Below are 19,675 nucleotides of genomic sequence, written 5' to 3' on the forward strand. Positions count from 1 at the left end.
GCTCAAGTTCTTTAACCTAACACTAACCAAACAACCCTTGCACTAAAAGTTCTTCGAAACTGCGATTCTTGGTTGCAAAACATTTTGTGATATGGGTGGACCATAATTTAATTTAAGCAATCTCCTACCGTTACATATTAATGATCAATATTTTGTTCTTAACAATAATATTTTAGAGAGCATGATTGTACACAAATCTCGGTTCACATTTCTGATTCCTTCTCCTTAGAATAAGTTCAGAAAAGCAGACTTTCTGGATCACAGGGCATGGCCTGGCATGCTATAGTCTGGCACAGCCACGCTGATCTTTAAGATGATTGCACTGATTTCTCTGAACAAGCTTACTCTCACATCATTCTATTAATATTAGCATATGGCTATTAAGGCACGGAACACTTGGTCACTCTCACAGGTTCAACGGGTGTGGCCTCTTCACTTTAATTGGCTGCTAACTCTTAAGACTAACTTTACCTACAATTTTAATGTGCTTGATGATAATTTGGATTTTGTCTTTTATGAACTGCCTTTTCATATCCAGGACTGAAACTAAATTGCTTGAAAGGCAGCTTTTTTACTTTCCTGTCTCATTTCCTGCAGCCTGAGCTCTGGCTTCACTCCCTTCCTCACACCCCTCACCAATGACTCCTTAAAGGCTGCATCCTGCCAGACTTCCGGCAGTTATTTCAGTAGGCCTTCTTGGGCTTTTACCACCTAAACCATCCCCTTTTCTGCCCATGTACTATTGCATATGCTGTCCCTCTATGCAGACTTGAAGATTTCATGGAGGCTTCCCCTCCAGCCAGCCCTTCACCAGTTCCCCCAGCCTCTGATCTCTCTGAGGGCGCTTCCCCTCTGCTCTTTCACAGCTCCATGCACATCTCTATTCTTGCACTCTGTGTATTGCTGTGCTTACTTCTTGCATCAGACTTCAAGGTCCCAGGGATTAAGAACTTCCCATCCATTTTTGTATCCACAGTGCATGTCATGGGCAGGTAGCCAGAAAATCCTGAGCTATTCTTGGTGGCAACACCTGGCCCTGGTGACCACTTCCTGCTCCTTCTCTTACATTGGTGTCTTTCCCACTTTCCTTACTTTTCACCTCTTCTGCCTACCCTTAAATGTCGTGTTCTATTCTTGGTCTTCTTTCTTTCCAGATCAAATAGGTCAATTCATATGTATAACCTTAAGATTCCTTCTATTCTTTGTATGTGGTTTGTCCCCAACAGTTTCCTGTGTTACAAGTCCAGTCCTTGGTGTGGTGACATTAAGAAGCAGGGGAGCCATTAAGAGGTGGGAGTTCACTAGGTCATGGTGGGGATTGTTGAAGAGCCTGACCCAGGCCTGTGGGATCCCAGTTGTCATTGGATTTCTGCTGGTCACTGACCTTTCCCTATCACATGGACTTCCCCCCCACTGTGATGCTACCTGCCATGAGGTCCTCACTGTAGCTAAGCGAATGCTGGTCCCACACCCTTGAACCTCTAGAACTGTGAGCTAAGTAGACGTCTTCCCATTCTGAAGTGCCCAGCCTCAGAAATTCTGCTAAAATGATGGAAAAGTGACTAACACAATTCCCACAAATTACTGAAACTCCAACCTCTCTCCTGAGTCACAAACCATATTTTCCAAAAATGCCTATTAGATATTTCCACAGGCTCTCACAGTCGCCATGTCAAACACAGTGCTCATTTTGTTTTCCGTAATGGCTCTGTCTCCTTTCCTCTTCCAATGAATAAATGGCACCATCAACTATATAGGTGGTGCGGCTGAAACACAGCGGTGGGACCCCCCTGCTTGGGTGTCTAACTGGTCCCTGGCATTGTAGACATCCCTTTAGACAAGGCCTCTCTTCCCCATTCCTGACACCCGTTGCAAGTTGTACCAGTTAATGTCTTGTGGCAGACAACAAGGATAAGTCTCTCTGATTTGTTTTCCTAGTCTAAACCATTCATTTCCTCTCAATTGTCCATACTACTCCTGGAGCAAACTGGTCAAGTGAAAATCCTATCCTGGATTCTGCTTTCCACAGCTCCCCAGGTGAGCACCAGGAAACCAGGCATGCACCGAGGATAATGCTGTGTCTTGTTCATTTCCAATGGTGTTCAGTGGGAGACTCAGGACACAAGGGGGCACTAAAATCTCACCCAACCCTTTGCAGTCAGCTGCTGGGGAGCATCTTGCATGGCCTCCATGGTCTCATATTTCCCTCTTGTCTCATGTTTTGTCTGTGCTTTCTCCTGACTAATCCCCTGCAGCCAAGTAGCAAAGGTCACTAATAATCCGCAAAGACACAAATCTAGCAGGCCATGTGTAGCCTGTGTTTACTGGTTCTCTGGCTAGCATTGGCTTTGCAGGCAATCCAGCTTCTCCCTTAGCTTCCACGTCAGCAGCATCTTGGGACTCTCCCTGGCTCTGACACCTTCTCCTTAGGCTTCTGTTCTGGCTTCTTTTCTTCAGCTGACCCCTGAAGTGAGAGACCTTACTCTTGCTCCAATTTACCCACTCTGACTGGGAGATCTCATGTACTCCCCTGGGCTCTATTGCTACTACCAACACACAAGGACTCATACATCTGTCTTTATCACAGGTCCACAGGCATCTGTGAAACCCACAGACACCTACAGCAGAAACTGGATCACACAGAGAGATATTCATTCACTTCATTTTCTACCTTAGGGAGAGGAGTCTCTGCTCATTTGATCTGGTCACCCCAGCAGGAATCTGGAATTCTTAGCTTCTGCCCCCTCTCTCTTGCCTTACAGGCAGTCATCAGTTTTGTTTTACTTTCCAAGCATCTCTTGAGCTCATTGCTTATTCTGTATCTACCTGCTCTGGGTGAGCTGTCTTAGCCCTTCATCCTCTCTCACAGGGTGGTCTCAAGTGCCACCTAAGTGCTCTGCCTGTGTTGGGCTCCAACCTCCTCCTTTCTAACTTTGGCCCCATGAGTCCAGATACTCTTTCTGTAGTGCAACAAGGACTATGTTCAGCAAGCCTCCGGTTGTTGAACCATGCCTTGGCTGACCTCTCCCAAAACATCACTCACCATTCTCTACGTCCCTGTTTTCTTGTAGCTTTGCACCGCCATGCCCCCACTTGTTGCTTTCTGGGTCTGCAGTGATTTCCCTTGTTAAAACACAGCTGAAGGGCTCTGTCTCCTGAAGAGTTTTCCTAACTCCTCTGTTTCTACAATGCCCTGAGAAGACTTCTTGCACATCCTCGTTGCCCTTGACCTGTCTACAAGGCTGCTGAGGCAAGGGGCCATGTCTTTAGTATGATGCCTAACACACAGCACTTTGTACATGACACTCTCATGTGCTGTAAGTCCCATGGGGAGGTGTAGGGTGACACTGCTCAGCGTGCACCCCCCAGCCCTGGCCATAGTCGTACTCTAAGCAGGTGACATCTACTGGCAAGTCTGCTAACGTCACTCCCAGGGTACCAGGAGACCATAATGAAGCCTTCCTTTGCTTGCTTTACATGGAGTAGAGCAAGCCACAGTAGCCAGTGAAGAGGGGGCCCCCAGAACCCACCCCCTGGAGGCAGAATCTGAGCCTCCCAGTCTGCAGGGGGTCCAAAATCACCTTCCAGTCCAGGTAGGATCAGCACCCCAGTCAAAGCTCACCTTGTGGCCCGGAAGCTCCTTTGGGCACGTGGGCTGCACCTGCTCAGAACTTTCTTTTCCACAGCACTGAAACTAGAGAGGCAGAAAAGAAAATTTCAGGGTGCAAGAGGGCGAAGCATGAGCTCCATGGCTGAGCAGCGCCCTCCGCAGCACCAGGGCTGCCGAGATGGCAAAGCAACCACGAGCTGCTATTTCTAGAAAGAGAGCAAAGGGCCACACAAACGGGCAAAACAAGAACATGGCTCTTCCAGAGCCATCTGAGTTTAATGATAGGAAATGACTCAAGGCAATCCAAACAAGGCAAGGAGCTAATTGACAGTGTCTTTGTGAATTACTGTTTTTTAGCTAAGAGTTGGGGCCTCTAGATGGCCTCTTTCCGACTGGGAGTGACTGAAGCTGCTGAGGAGCTGGCAGTTCATGAGGCTGGGGCTGGGCTCATAAACCGCCAGCAGTCTGGGAGGGATGGGAGAAGTAAAGTCCCGACCTGAAGCCTGGCCAGGAAACAGGTGCCTGTCTCAGGACGTGACACACGGAACCTGTGTGCCACCTGCCGTCCTTGGGGTAGCTGGGGCCAGATACAGTGGGAGCCTTCCAAGATCACTGTCCCCAGGGAGAATGAGGAGGTACCTGAAAACACAAGACCCAGGAGTTCCCAGCTGTAGAAATCAGAGTGACTAGGGCAGCACCCATGGCCCTGTAAGCCTCCTGTGATGAACCGCATGAGACTCTGCTCCACTGATAGCATGCTCCCTCAGAATGTTCTGGAAGGGAGAGGAGCTCTTTCCTGTGCCTCCTTCCTTTTACACATGGGATAGCAGAGTGGATATTGGGGGCGGGGGCAAGGATCTGTCCTAGATCCCACAGCCGGTAGGTGGTACAGCTGCAGGGACAAATGGGCTTCCGTGGCTGAAAGGTCCCTATGCCAAAATACTGTCTTCTGAGAGAGCCTAGGATTTATGTGGGCTGCCTTCTTTGTGTTTTGTGCACACGACCTGACCTGTGCTTGTGACTCAGAATAGTCTTGTGTTCTAGAAACAGCATATACCACGTCTCTGCTTCGAGCTGGCAGAGGACGCGGATGCTCATGTTTGCTGAACACATTTTCATTATCAGTGCAGGCAATTAGCGAGAGGGATCAGATGTCATCTTTGGAAGGTATGATTTTCCAGAAAGAAGCAGAGTTACTCACTGTTGAGTGGAAGGTCATGAGCGTGCCATTTCCCTTTGCCCTGTCTCTCAGGTAATCATTATAGGCCTCTTCATACATGGTTTGAACGTGTCGAATGGCCTGAAAACATACAGGAGATGGAGAATCCAGTGAGTGGAAGGTTTCCACTGCCTCCGCAAAGGAAAATCTCCTCTTCTGTATTTTCAAAAACAACGCCTTTCAAAGGTTTATCTGCATTTTATGCTAATTAGGCATGGGTGGAGCCAATAACAGAGCCCAATTCCTACGATACTTTGGAGGATGGAAGGACACACCAGGCTAGAACATTTTTATGGATGTGCCAGATGTACCAGAGCGCAGGTTCCCTAAGCTGTTGGGGCTTCTGCATCAGTTGAGCCCGATTTCTGGGTTCCCCTCAAATGATTCTGAGGCACAACCAGGGTTGGAACCTATGCAATCTTTGTACCTCACTGGCAGGAAGGACTTAAGTCACCTTGTGACAAGCTTTTTAAAAGATCATGTTCATGATCAGGGTCAGCATGTTGGCTGAGCAGGCTAATCCTCTGCCTATAGTGCCAGCATCCCACATGGGGCCAGCTCTAGTCCTGCTTACTCCCCTCCAGATCCAGTTCTCCAGTACCCTGCTTATGGGTTGGGAAAGCAGAGGATGGCTCAAGCCCTTGGGTCCTGGTGTGTGGAAGACCTGGAGGAAGCTCCTGGTTTTGGATTGGCTTAGCTCTGGCTATTGTGGTCATTTTGGGAGTGAAGCATGAATGGAAGATCTCTCTCTCCGTCCCTCCATAAAGGTGTCTTTCAGTGAAAATAAATAAACCTTTTTTTTAAAAGGTGCTCATTAACAAGGAAATTTTTCTTACTGAGATATCATATGAAGTTTAGAGAATGCTTTTTCTGGTATTAGGACAGGTGACCCCTCCCCCCCAAACCGTAGACATCTCAAAAGGTTCTAAGATCACGAATATCACCAACTACTTCAGAAAACTTTCAAGTGAGTTGACTCTGACTTATTCTACATGTTCATCATATTTCCATCTAAAGTACGTTCATGGCACACGAATGCCTGAGGGAGTTAGCTCAAGGTTCCATTCCCCTCCCCTCCCTTTCCTTTGCTCTCTGCCCACAGTGTGTACTCCCCTTGTAACAGCCACTTCTCCGAGACTTCTTCCACTGTCCTGTTCTGCACATCTGGAGCTGGGCAGCAGACTGAAACCTCCTCTTCACTAGCAGACAGCAGGTCGGGACTCACTCTCTGAGGCCTCTGTCGTGGCCGACCATTAACAACAAACTAATGAGGGATTTCATGGCTTTCTCGTATGTCTGTCACCTAACCTACCTTGTTTTTCAAATTGGGGAGCATCTTAAACTAGAGATCTGTTTAAAACTAGCATGGACCACTTGATAAATTGAATGAAATTTATGAACAATTTCCCCGGAAAGATTGAAGCGTACACTTTCATACACACAAGCTCTATGTGCACACTACACTGAGTGTAAAAGTTCTGCTTCCTCCATGAGTTAAGGGTCACTTGGTTTGCAATAACATTACAGGTATTGATATTACCATATGCTTTGACATGAAAAGAAATGCTTTAATCAGAAAACATTAGAAATAATTGTTACTTACTACACCCTTGCCTATAAAAGCGAACACTCCAGTAGTTACTTCAGCAGCAAATATCACAAGTAGGCAGGTGAAAAACTGTAGAGGAGAGAAAATACTAATTTCATTCATTTAATACCTTTTCAATGTATTTAATGTGTTCGGTCTTTGAATGTGAGTTCCACTGGCAAACAGCGGTCAAGGCTATTATTCTGAATTGATACAGCAGGGAGCATTTGTCATTTGCCCCTCATTGTCCTTTAGGTGACAGCTGAGTCACTTTCATGCAATGCAGTCATTCAGACATTATTTATTGAGCAATTTATTCTGTGTCAGTTACTCTCTGGGTGCTGGGATAAGAGTCCCAGGCCGCTGCTGACAACGACCGTATTTTGGAATCGGAGTTGGACACATGAGTAAAGGCACGTGAGCAAGGCTTTTAGATAGTGTAATGGAAGTCCCACCAGCTAGAACAGTTACTGGCCTCTAAATGCTCAATCCAGCCCTGACAAAGAGGAAGAACTCTGGAAAGTTACAAATAAGGCCAGGAGACAGAGAGGAGAGGCACTGACGAGGCCCAGGCTTGGGTAAGGGTGGGCCTTGAGACACTGGGACATCATGGTCTGGGATGCTGTGTGTGTGGTATCTTGCTGCATAGGTTTCTGTTGGGTTTTCTCTGACAAAACTAAGTCAAGTGATCAAGTGATAAATGAGACAGACAGATGCTGAGCGGTTGGGAGAAGAAAAGAAGAGAAGAAGGATTACTGCAGAAACAAGTTACAGATGTTCAGAGCAAGGGATCGGAGGCAGTAGCTGAAGTTACAGGACCCAAAGCCTGCAGTGAGGAAGGAGACGGGGGAGGCTGCTCACAAAACCGTGCCGCCTACCCCAAGTGCCCACCCAGTGCCCACCCCAAGAAATACAGGGTTTCTCAAGCCTTGCGCCTCTTCTTCCTTCTTTCTCTTTGGCTTCCACTGGCAGTGAGCATAAGTGACTTTTTTTTTTCTTAAGCAGAAGTCTCTGAAAATTGCTCCAAATAGGGATGCTTAAATTATTGATTTAAGACAGAAAAGCTTCTCATTTAAAACATTTTTAAAATTTTAAAAATTGTTATTGATGGAGAACAGATTTCATGTGTCTCTTAGGTACAGTTCTAAGAAGATAACCATATAAGCTTGGAACTCTTTGAGTTGCCTCTCGAGCACTTAGTGCAATTTCCTTCCAGCACATCTTTACGTGAACGACCTCCGCGGTTCACATTTCCCACGGGAGGCGGGCGCACAGATCACAGTCTCCATATGGAAGTGATCAAAACAGTGAGACTTACAGAGATGGAGTAATGCCATGCTCCCAGGTTAACGGTGGGGGGTTCAGAGGGCAAGCTACGGGTCAGTTGTTCCAACCCTCTTCAGATCAAATCCCTTTCTTCTCTCCCAACCCACTTCTTGTTCCCCGGGCACCACTTACTGATCCCAGCACACACTGTGATTCCCGCATGGCTCCGCAACATCCAAAGAAGCCCACGGCCATCATCAGGGCGCCGGCTCCAACCAGCACATACAGGCCTGCAGGAAAGGGGTTAAGGGCGACTGTTTAGAGCCCAGTTAAGCAAATGCCAGCACCACCAGCCATATGTCCTCTACTGCCATGTGGGTCCACAATGCCATGGGAAGTGCTTGGTGGGTGCTTGCTGAGTGCCTCATGCACCCCCCAAGCTCTTACACCTGCACACACAGACCCTATTAGCTAGAGGATAGCCGAGGCAGGAGGTATTCAAGTCACGTAGGCTACAAGGACTGGGGACAACATCTGTCCTCCTCCCAGAAGTTCAGGCAATCTTGTCACGCCGGGAGCTTTCAAGCGTCCTTGCAAAGATGGTGGTGTCACCGTTCACCTGCAGTTTCAGAAACTGAGCCCACGCATGGTCAGGAGCCAAAGCCTGGAACACAGTCCCAGCCCTTTCTTCTGAGCTCTCAGGCCTCTCACTGTGCTCTGAAGTCAATGGCTGTCAGCACCTCTGAGAAGTGTTGAGGGCACGTGCAGAGGAAGGGAAGTGGAGCTCCTGTCTGTCCAGGCACTGGTGGGGGAGCTGGAGTGGGCAGATAGAGAGGGAGGCTAAGCGAGAGGGGCAAAGGTCACACCAAGGAGGCACAATTTTCAGCTGAATTTTCACCTGCAGGGGGCAATGCCATGGAAATTGGGCACACAGGAGGTGGTCAGGGCTACATGTGAACAGCCAGTGAGGGCAGGAGACATGGCACCATCCACCAGGGCACTCTCGTTGCTACAGTCTGAGAGCCTGTGTTTAGCTGGTGTTCTAAGCACCTGGGCCAGGTTTAGTGATTCAGTCTTCAGAACAACTCAGTGATGTAGGGACTCTTATTGTCCCTAGTTCTCTGACACAAAAACTGGACCAGCAGCAGGGGCCCTTGATAGTCCCCAAGGGCACAGCACTGGGGCTGGGCAGAGCTGAAGGCACACAGCCATGGGCCTCGGACGCCAGAGCCCCTCCTCGCCTTGACTCCGTCCAGCTTCTCTGCAGCAGTTGCAGCCCTAACACGGGTGGGAATACCATCTGTTCCCTAAGTCAAAGCCCAGAACACTTGTTCTCCTGGAGGAAGAAGGGGACAGACAGGCTGGGACTCTGGCTGTGCCGAGAGAACTAAAGCCCAGCCTTGTCGTGTTTCCGCCTCAGATCCTAAGATAAGTGAGAACACAATGCAGGCCCTGGCACCTGACTGGTTTGGAATGGAGTTAACAGCTTCCAGTTTATATTTTGCATTTTACTCCTATGAGTCACCTGGAAACCATTGCCACTGGCTGGGGAGCTGCGAGGTTGAGGGCTGGTGTCCTCCTCCACCCTCACCCACCGGCAGGGAAGCCCTGAGCTCGGCACTCAGGGTGCTTCCTGGGGCTTCCCTGGGTTGCTGGCAGCGCTTGGGGGACAGAGAGGTCCAGGCCAGGCTGCTTGGCTTCCTGCAGCGCCTAGGGCTGTCACGGGGGACTTTCTCAGGCTTGGGTGAAGCCCTGTGCTCTCTGGCCCAAGGGAAGTTATTTATTTCCTGTTCTTCAGCTCCTTCCTCCCTTTCCCTTTTCTCTAAAAGAACTGCACATTAATTATAAGTGTTGGCCCCACAGCTAAAACACCTTATTGTTTTCAAAAATATCTTTATTTTTCAAAGCTCTTTCAGACCTATCACCTCCTGGTTCCTTGGTGGAGTAAGCCAAAGAAGTGTTTTTGGTATTCAAGGAGAGGGTAGAGGCAAGGGGACTGCTGGGTGGACCCTGTGGCCTAAGGGTAGATTCCCGCTCCACACTCCTCACAGGGGAGAGGAGAGAAAATTCTGAGAGTGGCAAAACTCTCTGGACCTGCTGAATCCTGTTCAAGATGGGATCCTAACACAGCATAAGGTCTTTTAATGGCCTGGCCCTCCCAGTGTAGCCGCTGATGAACCACTTGCAGCCACAGTTTAATTCCAAGATGCATTCTGTGGAGCTGTCTGCCTCCCATAGCAGCACACGTGGCAAATGTCTAACCTACTTCCCAAATCCCTCATGTTTGCTGAATTCTAGCTATCTTGGCTTGAAAAGGGAAAAACCCTGGGTAAGTGCCTGTTTATCATTACCAGCTGGGCTTGGCAGTGCCACTCACTGCTAGGACATGCTACCAACCAGAGCTGTTCTCAGAACACCTTCTTCCCCAACACATTTATCATTGCTATTTTTTCTCCTGGATACTTGATGTTTAAGCTAGGAACATCACTTCAATCAGCATAGCAATAAGAGAGGGAGGCTTCCAAATGGCCTGTTGGTATAAACTTCTCTTAAAATGTCTCCCCAGAGTGGTTGTTGTTCGGCCTGGCGGTGAGGGCATGTCAAATCAGAGAGCCTGGGCTGAGTCCTGGCTCTCCCTGCAGTTCCAACCTGCTGCTAATGCTCAGCCTGGGAGGCAGCGGTGATGGCTCAGGTGGCTGGGTGCCTGTCACCATGTGGGAGACCTAACTTGAGTTCCAAGCTCCTGGCCTTGATCTGGTCCAGCTCTGGATATTTTGGACTTTTGGGGAATGAAACAGCACATGGAAGATATCTCCATCGGACTCTTCTGCCTTCCAAATAAAAATCAACAAATCAATAAATCAACCATCCCTTCTTTTTAGGGACATGATATTGGTATGATTATGATTTTAGTGGCTCTTTCTTTTTAAAAATTTTTGGCAGCAGATAGTTTTGCATAATCTGAAAATAATTGTTCTCTCCAGCCATCCAATTGCCCAGTATGCTTGTCATTACAGCCCTCCATCTCCAGGGAGCCACCTGACCTACCAGATGCTCAAGTCCCTTACAGAAAAGTGCTGCACTGTACTGATCCTATGCTCCTATGCATATCCTTCCGTGTGATTTAGGTAATCTCTAGACCAATTACAATATTCCATGCAATGTAATTACTATTCAAATACTGCATGATAACAAGAAAAATCTGTACATGGTAAATGCATAGTTGGTTTGTTTTTGTTTTTCTAAAACTTCTTTGATCTGAAGTTGGCTTTGACTCTGCAGATGTGGAAGCTTTGGATATGAAAGGACTCCTGTATACAAACATCTAGCAGAGAGGACAGGGCTCAGTGAATGGGAAGAGAGAGGGCCCGAGTTTCTCTCTAAATAGCAACGATGGAGACCAACAACTCTCAGGGACCGAGTCCTGTGGTAAGCATCGAATGTGCCTTGGAAGCCCACCGTAGTTACCACTGCTTTTTGGTGGCTTGGCCTGCTCTAGGTGGCGTTTACCAGCCATCATCTCTAATGTATTGAGAAGCCTCCATGCTATACAACACCAGTCTCTCATTGTGATTCAGAAGCATCCGAGCCACTCCTTGACCCTTTCTGTCTGGATTCTCCCACATAGTCACGTCCCTCACAGGTGACCCTTTCCCCAGATGACCCCCATGGAGTAGAAACAGCCACTGACTTTCACCAAGGACTCACCCCGCAACAGGCACAGATCTCAACCATGGTAATCTGTCCCCACTGAAAAATCTGAGACACAGAGAAATGAAGTCCTGTACCTAGGATTGCCCAGGTGGTGGGGAGCAGAACTGCCACGGTTCTGGAGGCATCTGCTCCAATGTGGGCACCCCTACCCTAACTCACACCTATATTGTTTGTAGGAACTCAGGATAGTGGCTTGCTTTGCCAAAAATCTGTTTTCCTTCTTTGTGGATGACTGTGCTTGAGGTGTCTTAGAATGAATGATTCCTGTTTTCCTCTGAAAGCTCAGAGCTTGCAGCCAGAAATCCAAGCCTGCCAACCAGAACTTTAGGTAGATCCTCTTACTCTTCAGTAGTGAGATTTGGAATTGTCTACGCTAACTTGTAAAAATGCTTTGAAGAAATTGTGTCAACACTGCAAGTAACAGAATGGACCCAGACACCATGGCTGTCAGGTACCCCTGAGAACCTAGAGGCAACAAAATATTACCAGAGTGAGTCAGAGGTTTTAGAAAGGCAAGCCAGCCCCAAATGTTCAGTCTTGAAACACTTTCCTTCCATGCCACTTGTGGCCATGGCCAAAGTCAGGCTGTGGGACTTGTAATTCAGCAGGGAGAGCCAGCTGCAGTTAGGCCGTGACCCTGGAAAGCCCAGGGGCTCCTGTTTGTGTGGGCAACCTCTTGATGGAGAAACCTGCTCACATCCTCTTCTCCCAGACATGACCTCATGTGCTCCGGCACATTCTTCACAGCCTTCCAGGGGCTAAGGAGTGGTTTCCTGCTCTGTACACATAGGAACAAGACCCTCAAGGGTAAACCCAATGCCAGAGGCAGGTCAGACAAGGGTGTAATAGGAAGCAAGCCAGGCAGGTGTCTGGGATCTCCAAGACAGGTGTTTGCTGAAAGCTGGAGTGAAGAGGGTAGAGGAAGCCCCGAGCCACCAAGCCGTGCCAATTCCAGTCTTGCCAGGCTCTCCTTCCACTACCCTAGCAACCAGACAACACAGAGACCCAGGATTGTTCCCCAGGCCTCAGCCCAGAAGTCCTTGTAAGAAGTCCTTGTAAGGTAGTCTGGGCACCCTCTGTCCCTGTTCTGGACCCCGTGCCCTGGCCTGCGATCTGCTGCTTCCCTGGCTTGGAAGCCATGCTCAGATCCATATCTCAGGAGGAAATCTCTCCAACAGTAAGGAAGGAGCAAGGGGACCAGGGAGGAAATCACCCCCAGAGCAGAGATCACTCCTCTCACCAGAGTCACCCTCACTTGCCCAGAAGCAAGGCGTGAGACAAGGCATCCTCCACAGGTTCCCTGCAGAGGTGGGACTCAAGACTGGGAGACCTGGCTTCCAGAAGCACCAGCTGGATGTGCCAAGTCCATTTAGGATACTCTCCAACAAAGTGGTGATAAGAGTTCAATGGGTGGACCTGGAACCTATTGCTAATAGAGAATAGTGTACTGGACCCATGGACATGGGGTAAGTGTTTGCAAAACCTGGGTCTACCTTATATGGTTTTCTAAAAGTTTCCTTACTATTTTTTAAACTATTTTTTTTCCCACACCTTCACCCTTTTCCACCTCCCCCTCCCACCATTTTCCCTGTATTATCTCAATTACAGTATTATGTCAATCCCTCAGAACAAGCCACAGGCTTAGCTTTCTGCTATTTAAATGTATCATGATGTGTGAAGTGAAGGCAAATGTAGAAAAAACATAGTAGGGTCATGTAGAGTTCTAACATTTATTGGGAGTCCTACTTTTATTCAGGAGTAAAGACATATATTGCAGAGTTCTGGGTCAGCTTCCTTTGCAATGTCCTCTGCTTTACACTGCAAACTCTATATCCATGCTTGTATCCTTACATATGTCCCTCTTATTTTCCTTGCTAGGGAGAAGGTCTCTTTCTTGTTTGGAGGCTTATTTAATGAGGAAAGAAATAATAACTTTTGTGAACATGTGTTTTGCTTTCTATGTTTATCAGCAGTCATCTGTGGAGTGGAGAAACGGTCTGTGACATCATGGAGACATCTCATTGCTGCCATCCAGAGAGGCTGCCCTGGGACTCAGGGCACAAGCAGGCCTGGAGTCAGCCCACCTGCTTCCTCCACGGAGCCCTACCAGGAAGAGCAGGGAAACCACAATAGACACCAGCTCCGGTTGCTTAACGGTCTGGCCCTTCGTCACCTTCTTCTGCCTGTGCTAGGTTTCTGTGCTATCCACCTCCCTAGACTCTGTGCCCTGACCACCGTCATCGTCACTGCCTGCCCCTGGTGAGGCTGACTTAGCAAGGAGGACAGATGTGGCTGAGAAAGAACTAAAGTGGGAAGATCCACATCTGTGCTCCATGCCACCGAAGTCAGGCCCTGCTTGAAGATCATTATTTCCCCCTACTAGGGATTCATTTCTTTTTATCTGTTGGATAAATGAGTCTCCTCTATTCTGAACCCAGATAGTCTGAGAGGGCTGGCTCCCCTCAAGTTGCAAGGCAGGCACACAGCCCAGGCTGAAGTCCACAGTGACTGGCCATAGTGAGCAACCGGGATGGGCGTCAGACCCTATGCCGAGGTGAGTTGGGCTTGGGGCACCAGGTGGGCCAGCTGGGATGAAGGAAGCATGTTCCTTCACTGTGAGTACTTTGGAGATGGTGTCTAGAGCTACTGGCAGCCACTGCCTCACCTGAAGGGAAATTTGCCCAAGACTGGAGCCCCAGGACGGCAAGGCAATGGGGTGATTGCAGACTTGATCCTGGCCACATCATGCACCTCTGAGCCGAGTACCAATCCTGGACTCTTCAGGCACATCTGTTTTTCTCACATGGATGTGAACAGGTTTCTGTGATTCTTGAAGGATACGTCCACAATGGGATACTACACACTAGCCCGCACTTCCAATCTCAGCCAATGTGCACCTTGCTTTGGTGTAGATGAGGAAAGAGTCAGGAGTGTTTGTGCAGGCTTCAGCACAGGAATCCTCCGACTAGACTGACACTAGGTCTGATGGTTGCCACACTAGCAGGTAAACACTGACATGTATGGGGGCTGGTTTGTGTCCTGTGTCCTGGCTACTCCATTTCTTATCCAGCTCTCTTCGTGTGGCCTGAGAAGCAATACGCCTGCACTCATGTGGGAGACCCAGAAGAATCCCCTGGCTCCTAGCTTTAGATCGGCTCAGTTCCAGCCCTTGCAACCACTTGGGGAGTGAACCAGTTGAAGGAAGATCTTTCTCTCTCTCTTTCCTTCTCTCTGAAAATCTGATCTGCCTTTCCAATAAAAACAGATAAATCTAAACAGCAACACTGACATGAAGAAGGAGACTCACTTTTCTTTTTTTTTTAAGATTTATTTATTTTTATTGCAAAGTCAGATATACAGAGAGGAAGAGAGACAGAGAGAAAGATCTTCCGTCCGATGATTCACTCCCCAAGTGAGCTGCGCCAATCCGAAGCCAGGAACCAGGAACTTCCTCCAGGTCTCCCACATGGATGCAGGGTCCCAAGGCTTTGGGCCATCCTCAACTGCTTTCCCAGGCTGTCAGCAGGTAGCTGGATGGGAAGTGGAGCTGCCAGGATTAGAACCGGCACCCATATGGGATCCTGGTGTGTTCAAGGCGAGGACTTTGGCTGCTAGGCCACGCCGCCGGGCCTGAGAGACTCACTTTCAAACGTGGAGTCAGCTCCATCGCTCTGAGTGATCCATCACCATGGGGATGCATTCTGTTGAGTGAAGACCTGTGGCTGTGAAACTGCTGCCAGCACTTGGCCTCTAGGGCAGCCCTGGCAGAGGCTGCTCTCCTGATGGGCTTCCACCCATGGGTTCCACACGGCCAGCTCTCTCTGAGCAGGGGACACCTTGCTTCTGTGACGCAGATTTGCATTTGGGAACCGTGAATTACTCTCTCCAGGCCTGACTCTGCCTGCCATGCACATCTCTTGCAATTTGGATTCCTTCTGACCCTGACTTGGATTAGGCCAGCTCAATAATGAGCAATAATGCTTTCTGTTTTCCTGTCTCCTTCTTAATTCCCATTGCTGCTCCCTGTATCAATAATGGGTCATCCCTCCAGCCCTCACTGCCCCCTTGCCCATGCCAGCTTATGACTCCCTCTTCCTCTACAGCTGCCCTTCAAACGCAGTGTGCATCATACCCTGCCCCAAACTCCAGATCAACCCTAACATTCTTCACACTTGCCCTTCTTCATCCTCATTATTCCTTATTTCTCATCATGCTCCAATCGGTTACACTCCAGGAAGGTCCCCATGCCAAGCCTGAGCTTGCTTACCAAAGTCCCATTGGCATGCCTTGTGCATTCCTGTCCCTCATCCTTGGCCTTCCCCATAAAATAGTTTTAATTGTAATTATTTTTAAATGTTCATATATTCAGTTTTATTTATTTGAAAAGCAGAATGACATGTACATACAACACACTAGACACAGAAAGAGAGAGAGAAAGATTCTCAGATTCACTCCCACAACACCCACAACAGCTGGGGTTAGGCCAGGCAGAAGCCAGGGACCAGGAGCCAGAAATTCCACTGGGGTCTCTTCGATGTGACGAGGGGAGAGACCTGTCCGCTTACCCTCCAGATGCATTAACCAGAACCCGGATCAATACTAGACTCCCTGATGTGGAATTTGGGCATCCGAAGCAGCTGCCTAACTTGCTGTACCCCAACCTGGCCCATTTTTTAAAATCACAGCTTAAACTGTGAACTCTTTTAAGGTTCATCAAATATATTGCAAGTTACTTGGGAGCAATTACAGTGTTATGATACTGTGTGACCCCAAAGCCCAGGACTATAATTGCTGTCTGATGAGTTTTATTTAGGTAACATTGTTAGTTGACAGAATAGAGGCATCTCTTCTTGAATACATAACTGTGTGTACACAAAACCAAATTATTTTGGGAGATCCAAAATCTTAAAATAGCGATGGAGAGGTTTCTAAATAGACAGATGTTTATTATCACAGGAAACAGCTCCTATTAGATGTTTTTCTCATAACCTTGGCATTCACGGCCTTTAAAAAGGTTTTTCTAACTATTGCTGAAAATATCTTACTTCAGTTCCAGAAATACTACTTTGCAGAGACTTTAAATCTTGACACCTCCAACTTGGCAGTGAGGATGGTGGGGGCTGGTGTCTGCAAACAACGTGAAGGTGAAGTGAACGTCAGGGCACTGGGTGTGTTGTCCTGAGTGGTGGTTCTTACTAAAGGGACCTCTTCCTACCAACCAAAGGGCACAAGTATAGCTTTTGCTGGAAAGTCCTAGGACTACACGTGGGGAAGATGAGACCAACAGAGCTCCAGGGCAAGCCTAACAGCCCACAGAGACAGGACAGGCTGAACGCCGTGCCCCAACCCTAGCATGCCTACATGTCAGCAACAACTGCTATTGTTTTAGGGGGACCGATTTCATTTTGGGATAGTGTGTGACATCTGAACCTGCTGTCAGGAGAGAAAACAAGGCCTCTTTGAATATCCCTTGTAAACAGTTGGGAAGAGCTGGACTGTAAGATACCCTCGAAGGAGTTTTCTGAAAATTAGCCATGTTCTCTGCAGACAAGGGAAAAGAAGGCTGCTGTTTGCCATGCTTGGCCTCCCTGACTCAGGTCATGGATAAGGCTCTCCTTGACTCAACTTAGGCCAAATCCATCTTTCCTTCAAGTCCTCTGCACCCTGAGGCCCGTCCCACTCTCCGCATCCTGATGTGTCCTCCTTCCCCTTGACCTCAAAGCTACATCTGTACTATAGTGCCTGTTGTGTGCTTGGGGCTGGCATCTGTTGAGTACAAATGCTTCCTTTGCATATGTCTGGGGAGGCCCAGGTGCCATGAAAGTGGGATTAAACCTTTGCTGCTGGTAACCCTGGGGGCGGGGCACTAAGTTGTGACTACTTGAAAATGGAGTGAGACACTGAGAAGACCAGATATGAAATCAGCAGTCCCTGGTATCAGTGACATAGAGGAAGCCATGCTTCTCCTCCTACCCTCCCTTCTGCCTGTTCTATTGCATCCCTTCCTGTGGGCTCACTGACCCCTGGAAGGGAATGCTAGTCAAGCACAGGCTGAGATTGACCTGGGCAGACTAGAGGCTTGCTCTAGCACACAAGTTGTCTTCTGGACAGGTCTTCCAAGCCAGAAGTCTCTCAAGCAAGAACACAGATGTTAACTTTGGAGGGAAGGGTGTGCACCACTAGAAAACTGTGGGAGTAAGAAGGGAGGTTTGCAGTGTGGAATATACAGCCGATTCCTTTGCATTTTGCCAGTCACAAAACCCCAATGCCATATAAGAATCCACACTCTAGAGACCCAGGGGCCCCTCCTCCAGCGCGGGTAAGAATATTGAGTAGAGCCAAATTCAGCAGTTCCCTTCTTGGCACTGGCTTAGGTATGAACACGCACAGCATTCTGGCTGACAAGCTGCCTGGGGAAAGGCACTAAAAGACTTCCAGAAAAGGCTTCACCCAATCCTGAAAGGGCCAAGGAAGTGAATTTTCCTTCCCTTTTTGATGTTGTGGTGTGCAGATATAAGGCTTGTGTCCCCTGCAGCTGTCTCTGGACACATCGAGGATGGTCAAGCAGAAGAAAGCAAAGAACCTGCGGCCTTCCAGGCTGCCTTGAGCCCTGGGCTCACTTTGGAAGCTTTTCTTCTCCAGACTTCATTTACCACACTGCTTCTAAAAAAATTTGTGTGGCCATTTAACAACTCTGGAGTTATGTTGCATCTTTTTATGGTCATCCTTGGCAGCTTGTGTTCTTTCCTTAATGGAGTCCCAAGTAGCTGGGTGTTTTACAAACAGCTGTCCTGAGATTCCAGGGATGAGCAATGTGTGTTCCGTCTCATCTTAGTAGAGTTTCCATTCCTTTCTCCAGAGGCATCCTAGCAGATGTTCCTGCTGTTCTCCTTACAGGAGCTATGCGCCATGGGAAGTTCTGGAGGAGAAGACGGAGGTCAGGGGAGCCAGACTTGACAAGGACAGCATGGCTCTGAGGATCCACACTGCCCCTTTCCTGGGAATGATTCTCTGCTGGTGTGGATATTAAAGCAGCCAGGCTGTGGGTCCTTGGATGCAATGAATGGTCCCAGGCTTTATGAAATCAGAGTCCAAGTCTATGAAGCTGGACAGAGAGAGAGGGCCACAAGGCAGGGCTAGGAGCAGGTTGGTGGAAACTCAACTCTGGCAGCAAAACCCATCGTGGGCTCACAGCACTGCCTCTACCCCTTCCTCCTGCTGGAGGAGGCAGATCAATTCCCCATTTGCCCTTGGCCAGCCCTCCCACCCCTACCCTTTCTCCTTCTGCATCCACTCCCACCTCTTGCTTATTCCAGAAGAACTAAGATGCATACTTCCAAGTACTGAGGTGTTTCTCATCATTTTGAGAGTGCTCCCCAACTACATGATTTAAGACACAAGGCCATAATACAATAAAGCCCTGACTCAGCTGGGGCCACCTATCTCTAGTGAATGACAGACCTGTAGCATGCACACTTTACTCAAGAGGCAAAAGAGAGTTTTTGAATATGTGTTCAATATTTTTTCAAGAGGTCCTTTCATGAAAGGAATAGAAGCACAACAGGTCCATCTTACCAGCACTGGCCTTCCTTGATTTTGGAGATCAGAAGGAGGGTCTGTGAAAGGCTTGCAGGGCCGGGGTGCAAGACCTTCTGTACCTGCCTCACCTGCCATAGTCCCAAGGGCCAGAGAGACTGCATAGAGGCTCAGGTGCTGGTCCTGCCCGCCTCCCACCTGCATCTCTGTCTCTCTGCTTCCTATTCTAGTCAGAGAGCAGGCTCTGCTACAAGCCCTTGGGTGGCCTGGCCTCGAGCTAAACCTAGGGGAGGCAGAAGTCACTCACCCATGTAGAAATATTCTGGGGACTGGTCCTCTGCTGATAAATCCTTTATGGTGCCTCCAAATCGAAACCATAGTCCAAACGCAATGACGGCTGAGCCTGCCAGCTGTAAGGCAAAGGATAGAGCGTTTGCAATGGAAGGGGACACGTGCATGCAGACCCGAGAGCTGGTCTTGGAATGTCAAGGCCTGTGAGAGTCATCCCTGCAGAAAGCACCTGGAGTAGCCTCCCTGTGTTACATAGGAGGAGACTGATGCCTAAAGAGGCGCAGCAATGTGCTTAAAGCACTTGCAGGGTTCTTGTGTGCTACTACAGCTGGGATTCTTGTTGCCTGGACACCCTGTGGCCACAGGGCATGCACAGCACAGCCGGGAGGACTCCTATAAACTCCGTTCCAGCAGCAGGCCCCCATGGGAGGCGTGGGCCATGAAAGCGCTG

At 48.7% G+C, this 19,675-nt stretch overlaps 1 protein-coding gene across 2 annotated transcripts in view; it reads right to left on the reverse strand.

Annotated features, from left to right (window-relative positions):
- TSPAN2 (tetraspanin 2) overlaps window positions 1–19,675 on the reverse strand; it is a 44,665-nt gene that overhangs the window by 7,895 nt on the left and 17,095 nt on the right. For both annotated transcript variants that reach the window (XM_058660096.1, XM_004581880.3), the window contains exons 2-6: window positions 19,241–19,343; window positions 7,876–7,973; window positions 6,433–6,507; window positions 4,812–4,910; window positions 3,623–3,694 (exon numbers count right to left, since the gene is read on the reverse strand). In XM_058660096.1, the coding sequence (XP_058516079.1) occupies window positions 3,623–3,694; window positions 4,812–4,910; window positions 6,433–6,507; window positions 7,876–7,973; window positions 19,241–19,343 (447 nt within the window). The remainder of the gene's footprint in view (window positions 1–3,622; window positions 3,695–4,811; window positions 4,911–6,432; window positions 6,508–7,875; window positions 7,974–19,240; window positions 19,344–19,675) is intronic.

The sequence above is a fragment of the Ochotona princeps genome, chromosome 2, assembly GCF_030435755.1.
Source record: "Ochotona princeps isolate mOchPri1 chromosome 2, mOchPri1.hap1, whole genome shotgun sequence".
NCBI classification, from domain to species: Eukaryota; Metazoa; Chordata; class Mammalia; order Lagomorpha; family Ochotonidae; genus Ochotona; species Ochotona princeps.